This window comes from Loxodonta africana, chromosome 25 (assembly GCF_030014295.1).
Source record: "Loxodonta africana isolate mLoxAfr1 chromosome 25, mLoxAfr1.hap2, whole genome shotgun sequence".
Lineage (NCBI taxonomy): Eukaryota > Metazoa > Chordata > Mammalia > Proboscidea > Elephantidae > Loxodonta > Loxodonta africana.
This window is the reverse complement of record NC_087366.1, coordinates 39,249,534-39,260,252: the sequence shown is the minus strand read 5'-3', so window position 1 is coordinate 39,260,252 and position 10,719 is coordinate 39,249,534. Positions and strand designations below refer to the sequence as shown.

At 37.0% G+C, this 10,719-nt stretch overlaps 1 protein-coding gene across 1 annotated transcript in view; it reads right to left on the bottom strand.

Moving 5' to 3' along the window:
* The window catches only part of LOC100676989 (ryanodine receptor 2), a 362,795-nt gene that overhangs the window by 46,306 nt on the left and 305,770 nt on the right, over window positions 1–10,719 (bottom strand). Inside the window, exons 75-77 of the mRNA XM_064276716.1 lie at window positions 10,122–10,250; window positions 3,399–3,503; window positions 1,186–1,267 (exon numbers count right to left, since the gene is read on the bottom strand). Coding sequence (XP_064132786.1) covers window positions 1,186–1,267; window positions 3,399–3,503; window positions 10,122–10,250 — 316 coding nt within the window. The remainder of the gene's footprint in view (window positions 1–1,185; window positions 1,268–3,398; window positions 3,504–10,121; window positions 10,251–10,719) is intronic.

Sequence of the window (10,719 nt, the reverse complement as noted above, 5' to 3'; positions counted from 1 at the left end):
GGGCTTAAAGGATATAAAATGGCTACTGCTGCTGCAAACTACAGATTTTAAGCAAATGTAGCATTTTTGACGTCCTAGATATGGTGTAGCAACTGCTTCAGACAATCAGTTGGAATTAATAAGAAATGGATGACAGTATAAGAAACAGGTAGAGACAGAGGAAAAAAAACAGTTTTTTTTTTTCACAAAAAAGGGTAAGTAAAAAAATAGAAATTTTTTGGTTGCTTTGGTCAGAGTTACATAATTTCACTGAATTCTCACATCACAATCCTTTTATCTAGCTTCCATCATTATGTCCATCTCACAGAAGAGGGAAATGAAAAAGGAGACGTAACTTGTCCAAAAGTCACGCTGCAAGTGGGAAAGTCAGGATTCGAACCCTGGAGGCTGATTTCGGAGCCCAAACACTTAAGCTTACTGTGTGATTAGAAATTCAGTAGCAAAGACAAACAATTTGGGAAAAGAAAAGAGACAGAATAAAGACTGAAGAAGGCATGCTGTGGGGAAGGCGAGCCTTCCACTGGCAGTTGCCTGGTGGGTCTAGGCTCTCTCAGCACTGCTCTCCTCTGGGACTTCACGAACCCTTGAGAGTTGCAACGTGTGATCTCAAAAGCAGCAGTTTACACAGTTGGAATTTATCCAAATGTCTGCAACCCACACTGATTAAAAATACATAGGTACATACATTCACACATAAGAACTTCTTTATATATTATCCATCCGAATAGCTTACACTTCAGCATATCACTATGAGAAGTGTTACACAAAGTATTACTGTTTTCATTTCATAGTGGTACACTGAGATAGATATGCAGGGTTTCCTTTAAAAAAAAAAACTAACTTGTGAGAAGAGTAATAAAGCCATAAATTAATTCAAAGTAGCTGCGACTTTCTAGTGTTATTTTATTCATTGCAACATGCTGACTCCACAAGCAAGCACATACAAATTAAAAAAAAAAAAAAAAACCCGTTGCCATAGAGTCAATTCCGACTCACAGTGATCCTATAGGACAGAGTAGAACTGCCCATAGGGTTTCCAAGGAACATCTGGTGCATTCGAACTGCTGACCTTTTGGCTAGCAGCAGTAGCTCTTATCCACTATGCCATCAGGGTTTCCAAGCAAGCACATAGTGATCCTCAAAATCAAAGAATAAGCACAACTCGCAAATATAAATCGAAACTACCTTCTAACATGGACAGCAACATGACCACCATATCCTTCTGAAGATCCATTAATTCTTTTAATAGCTCAATTTGACTGGAATCCTGAAAATATTAACACATTGTATTTGAGAATCTTAGAAAACTATGCAGAAAGAATAACATTATTTTTCTCACATAAAGAGTGCTGCTCAACCAATAGTATTATATCACTAAAGGAAGGCCAAGCCTAAGTATGTGGTTAATTAAAGGTACATTTCAGAATTAAAGAGTACCTACAATTGATGTCAAATCACGTTCATTACAGTATTTATGAGGATGGCTCACATAACAAGAATACAGAAGAATTAAAGCAGGGGTGGGGTTCTCAAATGGGAGCAACCCTTGGGTGTTTCTGTTCATTTAACACATTCCTTTTACTTGAATAGTCTGTACTTTTTTCTTTTTTTTTTTCCCCACTTATTACATACTGCGGTTATATCTTATGTAAAAATTAACTTATTCTAGAGAAATAAGGTATATACATGATATATGGGCTAGATTTATATTAATAAATCTAAACCAAAAGGGTACCATAAACCTAACAAAATATGTACACAAGTATAACCTATACAGATATTGTATACTGTATTTACCAATTTCATTGAGTTCTCTAATATTTCTCTTGTTAATTTTTTCTCGTTTTGTTTTTGATTTTTTTCACCATGACAAAAAAAAATTCTTTCTGCATAAGACATTTGCATCTAAACATCACTATGCTTAGGTCCAACACCTGGCAATATGCGACATGCTTATCTCTGCATAACTACCTTACATATCTTCAACTTTTTTTATTTGAAACTATCCTTTTTTCTTTTTAAGCTTTTAAAAGTAATACAAGGTATCATTTAACTCAACTAGATATTGTTACATATGAAGCTAAATTTCTACAAAGCTGAAAGAATGAAACTTTTCCTTTCCAAATAGATGACATCTTAGCCCAGTCTAAAAACCACACCACCAACTGCCAGGCAGCACCCGATGTTAAAATGATCAAAAGACATCAGAATGAGAACTGTCTTGTGAGTGTACACAGTTGGTTCATGTTGGTTTTCCTTACTAAAATGTCATTTGTGACTAGTGAAAGAATTATGGGATTTCCATATTTGGCTTGTCACCAATAACCAGACAGATTTCCATGCGTAGGGCAGGCGGCAGGTTTAACTATAGTGGCTAGGCCATAGATGAAACGTGGTTCAGGGAAGTGAGGGGATGGCCCATGCTTGTGGGACAAAAATGAATATGCAGGGACAGGGCTATCGTCTTCTGAGTTTAATTCTAGCATTTCTCTTCCACCTGACCACCTGGTAAACACCTCTGTCCTGACAGATATGTCTCCCCATGCACAATCAAAATTCAGTGCAATAAAGGACACGTTTACTCAAGATCTACATTAAGAATTTTTCTATTCACCTGTCCCTTAGTTTTCAATGAAATAAATACAGCAGTAAGGAAACATCATGCTGTTTTCAGCGTGTACTCCCAAATTAATATAAAAACATTGTGAAAAGTGTGTTTATTGGCTTATCCTTATAGCTATTTTTTTTTCTCTTTGAGTTTCACAAAGTTAAATTTCCTGTTAATGGGTGAATGTCATCTACTGAGAGCAGCTGCTTGTTTACAACCCTATAAGATAATTGTTTCCCTTTAACGAGCCCAGTGGTAATAGGTTACAAGTCCTTTTTCAATTATCTGTAGGGAGGAGGAAAATTCCAGTGAGCAATTATCAGGAAATGGGTCTTTGAAGGATTGTGAAACACACAACATTTGGGGACTATATTGTTTTATTCTCCATTATATTCAATTGCTCAATATCCTTTTGTTCTCAGATATGAACGATGGCTCCCATCTATTCTCAGCTTGCATAAGGTTCTTTTATTATGAATATATATATATATTTTTAATTGTAGAATAAAAGATGTATAAATAAGTGATCTAAAAATATAACGTTCGAACGAAAAAACCTACTGCCATCGAGTCAATTCTGACTCACAGCGACCCTACAAGACAGAGTAGAACTGCCCCATAGGGTTTCCAAGGAGCTGGTGGATTTTGAACTGCTGACCTTTTGGTTAGTAGCCACAGCTCTTAACCACGAGCCACTAGGGCTCCTCGAACATAAGAAACCATCTTTAATTTGCTGGTGATTCCAGGTGTCCAGTTTGTGGCTTAGGAGAGTAGGAGGCAGGTAATTTACCTGAGACAGCTTCATTTGCATGTGTGCAAAGACGTGAAGAAAACCCACCACGGCATCCCATAGCCTGCTGTGTGCCAAACTCTGCTGATTCCCAGTGCAGGGACCCTGGAGTATAAACAGCCAGATAACAATCATTTCTGATAATTTAATTGTCATAATTAACTTAGTGTTTACAAAATTTATCACCAACATGTTATCTAAAAGCTTAGGAATCCTCATGGAAAGAAAAGATATATAGCCATGATAATGGTACCACACCCTTAGGAGACAAGCATGCTCTTCTTTGAAATATCTTAATATTATAAATCCCAAAAACAGTTTTTCAAGGATTTCCAGGTTCTGTTTCCTAATGAGTAATAAAACATTGACACAACAGAATGAGAAATCATTTCATTGTTGTCTGGCTTCTGTTTTTTCTATTTAGAGGAAAAGGGTACCATCCAGTTGTTGACTATTAAGTCAAATTGATCACTGGTCATTTCCTTCTGTGGAAAAGAATCTGATTACTTCTCATTTTTAAATACAGGCAGTCCCCAGGTTATGAACGTCCAACTTACATACAACCCGTAGTTATGAACCAACCCCTATAAAGCCTGTTATATTAAAAATCTGAGGTACATAAAATGGTTTGTAATAATGAATGAGCACTACTTTGTGAAAACATTATTATTATTACTGTATTATTATGTTAAAGATGTTTTAGTGAATCTGAAAGTGTTTCTTTAATTTTTTTTTATGCACAGAAAGGTACGCTGTATGCAAAGACAAACACTTGACCGACGTTAGATATGAACTGTACCTAACTGTTCTGACTGACATACAAATTGGACTTAAAGACAGACTTAGGAACGGAACTTGCTCATAATTTGGGGACTGCCTGTAGTAACCTGGGTAAAACACTCACATACAGGGAAAAGAAAACCCCCTTCAACATTTTCTTTTTTAATTGTAAAACTGTTGTACAAATTTTACAACCATCTAGTATTTAAAGATGAACGTTTGGTCATTACCTTCCCAAGCCCAGACGTTAAGGCAGTTGGAAGCTAACTTTGCCCTCTTAGCTTACACTTCTGAAGTGATCTTGCCTGTGACACAGGAGAGTGTGTGCTGTGGCAGTGTGTTTGTGGAATGATTTGATGGAGACAATTTCTATTTTTTTTTCTCAAGGGAAAATTCTATCAATCACTCAGTTTTGGAAACATACCCACACCACACTAGCCAGGAAAATATATACAGGGATGTTATTTATTTTATTTCAAAAGAAAAAAACATAGTTCTTAAATTCGAATTCATTAATTCTTTTTGACAAATGATCATAAAAAGTTTAAATTGGAGAGCACATTCAAACATTTCAAATTTTACTTTAGAAACACGTGTCAGGAAGATGACTGCATTGGAGATACTAACAAGATGTTGAAATAGAACTTTTTTTTTCCTGTGCCAGCTACTATGGTGGCCTTTAAGGCTGGGGGAAAAAAAAAAAAAAAAGAGCGTCTAGTATATTCACATTCCAAAGGCATGGTGCTAAATTTAGTACCTGCAAAATTGTGACTAAAAACAGGTCTTTCCACCCTAAGGATATAAAAGGGATGAAGCCGAGAAAGGGAGAGACTGAAAAGAGCTCTCCCAAGTTCTGGGCATCTCCACCTCCTACACTTACTGCAACCGGTGAGGAGAGCAGCTGCTTTCTCATGGCCATAAACCAAGGCTTCAAGAGAACCATCGAGAGAGCCTGGCTTCTGTCTCCTCAGTTGGGTAGCATTGGCCTGGTATTAGGAAGTGTGACAGAGAATGGAAGTACAAAATGCCCTTCCATAGATGACAAAAAGAAAGATGTGTGTCTCTCATGGGCCAGAAACGAACTGTTTGGGGACACTCCTGCCTTCCATCAGGGAGACTCAGGTTCAATTCCCAGCCAATGAACCTCAAGTGCGACCATCACCCCCCACTGGAGGCTTGCTTGTTGCTACGATGCTGAACAGGTTTCGGTAGAGCCTGCCAGGCTGAGGCTGACTGGGAAGAAAGGCCTGGAGACCTACTTCCAAAAATCAGTCACGACTACCCTGTGGAGCACAATGGTCAGATCTGAGGCCAAATCATGGGGATGGCGCAGGACCAGGCACTGTTTCACTCAGTTGTGCATGGGATTGCCATGAGTCAGGGGCCAACTTGATGGCAGTCAACAACAACATGGGTTACTTGGTAGAAGTCATCCTGCCCCATTTAATCTTGCAAACAAGGCTGTCTGACAGGGTAATGTGATTCTAAGGTGGAGAAGGTACCACCAGATGCACAGGGTCTATGGGAATAAATTTAAACTGAGTGGGAAAAGAAGCACTTCCAGAGACTGGAGGCAGGAAGAGGGCCAAGCAGAGGTATCTCTGAGGAACCCATGACAGCCCCCTTATTACAGAAAAAACATGGCATACCAGTGGGCCAGTTCCATGGTGCAGTTCTTGACTAATGTGCCCTGAAAGACCTTTCTCGTCCCTTATTTTTTCTCCCACAGATACAACTTTGAAGCCTGACACTAACTAACTAGGAGGGGAAGGAGGAAGAAAAGAGCCAAGTAGTGGGTACAGAAAAACCCAGATCATACTCCTTGCCAGCTTAAATCTAGCCCAAGTGTGGAAGGGGCATTATAAATTGTATACAAGATACATGGTTGGCTGTGCTATTGCTAAAATGAGACTATGCTTGTGATAAAGTGACTGACGGTATTTCATTTATCTGCGAGTGGCCAGAGGGGGACAAGATTCATCCAAGGAGTGGTTAAAACAAAGTTCACAAAGCAAGTTTGAAGGGACAGCGGTGAGAAGGATTAAAGCAGTGTTATTTAATCCTTCATAACCAAACCTGTAGGCTATTAACTTCAGCACATTCAATGTACCAGATAGTCTTACAGTTCCCCCTTGCCTGTTGGTATAATAACTCTGGGTTCAGAGCAATGGATTGGCCTCCGGGTCCCTTTGTGGCTGAGGGCTAGTGTCGTCAGCACTGGGCAAAAATTAGGGAGGGTGAAAATGCAGAAGGCCATTAGGTGAACTCTATAATGCGATTTCTAAGGCAATAAACTTGATTTTCTTGAAGTGAGAAATAATTTCCTTCATGTAATATTTAAGGTTTTAATCAAAAGTTAAAGTAAATATTATAAAAAGTTGAGATCTTCTGAAACCTCTATGTAACCAAGAGTTGTTTCTGTGACCCTTATGTGACGAAGTGCTGCAAGCCCCCAGGTTAAAGTACCTATTTTGGTTTTTTCCTCTAAAGCTGAAACACACAGAATGTCCTTTCCAATACTTGCTCAGCGTTAGGCTTTCTACTGCTATAACTGTTAACTAACGGGAAGGGGGCATCTGCCTTGCTTACCGCCCCTCTTTCCTGTTTATCATGATCTATTCAGTGCCTGTAACACATTAAATGGAGTTCCCAGGTGATGCCCTAGTGGCGTAGTGGTTAACAGCTACGGCTACTAACCAAAAGGTCGGCAGTTTGAATCTACCAGGTGCTCCTAGGTAACCTTATGGCGCACTTCTGTTTTGCCCTATAGGGTCACCTTGAGTAGGAATCAATTCAACGGGTTTGGTTTGGTTTATGTGGTGCAAATGGTTGATGTGTTCAGCTGCTAACCAAAGGGTTGGAGGCTTGCGTCCACCCAGAGGCACCTTGGAAGAAAGGCCTGGTGAAAAATCAGCCACTGAAAACCCTACGGAGCAGTTCTACTCTGACACACTTGGGGTCGCTATGAGTCTGAGTCAATTCGATAGCAACTGTAGAAAAAGAACATAAAATCTCCGTTAATTTGCCAGAAGTGTGGCAGTCTTACCTCTTATTTCAACAGCAAACCAAACTTTCTTTTCTCACCAACTACCTCATGGTCTTACTCTAGAAATCTTGACAATATAATGGCTTCTTACTCAAACAATTCTTCTTCTCCTCCCTTATTAAAACTGGAATTGAAATCTTATAGGTCATCACTTTTATTCCAATGTTTTTGGATGTCCCCTTACATAATTCTCTATAGTTAGCAAAAATTTGAATCAAAAAGCACTTTGCAATGCTGTAATATAATATAAAAAAGGCACCCCAAAATAACCATTAAGCTAACAGTGTACTTTTATTCACAGTATTAATATTCATCAGCAAAGATGATACTAAGGCAAGCTTCTTTGAAATGTGTTTCAATCAAGGCAATGTGGTAAACTGAATTGGTTCCTGAAACATTAGGATTGGATATAGGACATTAAAGGAAAAACTGGTAAAATGGGAAAAGAGTCTTTAGCTAATAGGATTGTACCAATATTGACTTCTTAGTTTAGTGCAGTGTATGATAGAGATCATGCTAACTTTGGGTCCAGCTGGGTGAAAGGCATATGGCAACACAATGCACTGTCTTTGTAACTTTTCTATAAATATACAAATATTCCAGAATAAAATGTTTATGAAAAAAGATACCTCTGTGAACTCACTCCATTTTCATAAAGCAAAACTTACAATTTCATTTCACAGATGGAATAACTATCCTAAGGAAAATGGGAAGATGCTTTTATACCTTAAATTTCTATTTTGCAGGGGGAAGATAAACTAAAGTTTAAATGTCTATCAGAGTGTACTACTATTATGGATTGAACTGTGTCTCCCCAAAATATGTGTTTGTTGTAAATCCTAAACTCCTATACTTATGGATGTAATCCCATGTTCAAATAGGACTTTATTATGTTAATGAGATCATACCAGGGTAGAGTGTGTCTTAGACCAGTCATCTTTGAGACACAAAAGGAGCAGATTTGGCACAGAGAAGGAGGATACATGCCCCAGGAAGATCATCAAGGAACTGAGGAATAGAGACAAGAACTTGCCCCCAGTGCCAACAGAGAGAAGACAATCCCAAAGAGCCAGTGCCCTGAATTCAGACTTCTAGCCTCCTGAGACAATAAATTTCTGTTTCCTAAAGCCACCCACTTGTGGTATTTCTGTTATAAAACCAAAACAACCAAACCTGTTGCTGTTGAGTTGATTCAAATAACTAAGGCAACTGCATAATTTTATTACTTTCCCATAAATAATGGAAGCCAACATTTGAATGGAATTTAAGGATTTTCCTTTTATAATTCACTGTTCTTAGGGTTTTTTTCTGAATATTGTTGCAAATATTTACTATTAGAAATAATTGTGAGAAATATAAGCCTTTGTTAAAATTTAGGGATATAAAAAATACAAGTTTAATTAAAATATTTAAAAATATATCTCAGACATGATTAAGTTATGTAAAAACATATGTCATATAAGTAGGGAGTAATGGGAGAAGTTAATAAATGAACAAAGCACAATAAGCCACATGACTTTAGCTGACATCCTGTGAATATTTATTTAGAAATCTGTTACAGCAATCTCTAACAAAGAGTTTTGCACATCTTAGGAGTATAACAGACACTGTTAATTTTATATAAATTCAGCAATCTTACTTATTTTAGGAACCCAAAAATGCCCACTTACTGGCTGCCAAAAAGGCCTTTAAGTTTCATTCGGCATAAAGAAACCATTTCACTAACCATTTCTGCAAAATTCACTGGCTTGCTAACGACCCACATTGAATACTGTTATACTGAGATCTTTCTAGAATGGGATGAGCATACTAAGGCAAAAAGGGAAGATAAGGAAATAGGAACATGAATGGGTTGGAACCGATTTAAAATTTTGCTTTTATTTGATTTTAATGAAAAGTTATTGGAATTATCAAGTGTGGCTTTTTCATATCAAAATACTGAAATAAGGGCCTCTCAGCCCTAACACTGACATAATGAAACAAAAAATGAGATCTTTTCCAAGGTGCTAAATAAAGAAGAAGGGGCCTGGAGCTGGTGATGAACAGGTTGTCCATATGTCTGCAGTTTTGGGCCACAAAACATTCATTCACTCAAACACTCACTCTACAAACACCTCTCCCTATGGTAGGCTCTGTTTAATTTTTATTTTCCCTTCCCCCTCCCACAAGACTGTGTTTAGTCTAACCAAGGAAAGTGTAAGTTTCTTTCTAAAATCTGAGTTTAAGACTACAAATTTAGACTAAGTAGGCTATGAAATCAAAGTAAGAAAAAAAACTATATTCTTCAGGGTACTTGAAATTTTATCTCTAATGCATGCTAATAAACTAAAAGGTTTTTAAACACTATTCTTTCTGTTTAATAAAGTTTCTGTGAAACATCTTTCTTACTCTTATTGGAAGGAATACCGTAAAGAGTGGTTTAAGGTGCTCCCTATCTCCCTCCCTCTTTGTCTACCTTTCTTAATATTTATTGCTTAGGGTTTTTTTTTTTAATCTATATAAGGCCCTGGAGATACAAAGAGCCAACATTACGGTTCATGCCTAGAAGGAGTTAATGATATCTCCATCTACCAAATGGTAAAGCCGTTACATTCTATATTAATTTACATCTCATCCTAATATTTTTAGTGGGGTCACACAAGTCACTATGAAAGGAGTCTATAGGAACTACGAATGATGGCAGGAAACATAGGCAATAAAATGAACTATTTAAGATCATGATTTTATAACTTTAATAGTAATTAAGAAAAATCTGTTTCTTGGCAAAGATACAGATTTTCTATTGTATTTTTATTTGATTGACTACACACATTGTATTTTTCTATGGAGTTCAATGCTAATTAACTTGACTCTGGCATTTTTCTTTTCTCAAATATCAGAAATGTTTAAATGTTTACCTGAATATACTCTGTCAGAGTGTTAAAGACTTGTTTTGCTACTTGAATTGCTTTGGAGAAATTCCGTTGTCCTTGTTCATCAATAACATCTTTCCCAGAGTAATACCAATAAAAATCACTAATTGATTCCTGGAAAATAGAGACGTATTAAAAAGGTACATTTTAAAGTTACCACTGATTTGTATGGTTTTGGACTATATAATGAAAAAACATTTTAAGAAGTAGATTTGGAATCAAGTAAAAATATCTGTGAAGTAAATACCATTCCTGATGATTTTCCTAAACATACAAGATGGCAACCTCCCTCCTAGATATAAATAGCAACTGGAGAAAAAAAAAAAGAAAAAGGAAATAGAAAATTTACTTTAAAAATTGCTTTCTGTTTCTAATGACCTTAAACTTTGCAAATGTAAGGATTCATAAGACTAATACATATCTATCCACTGAATGAGGTTAAATGTTAACTGTGTAAGCATAAAAATTAGATCTATCATGAAAGAATATTTTTGGGGCTACAGACATCTAGCTTTCTTTTCTCCAACAAAGCCAATTATATTTCATCAGTGAGAACTCTAGGATATTCTTCGCTTTTGTAACT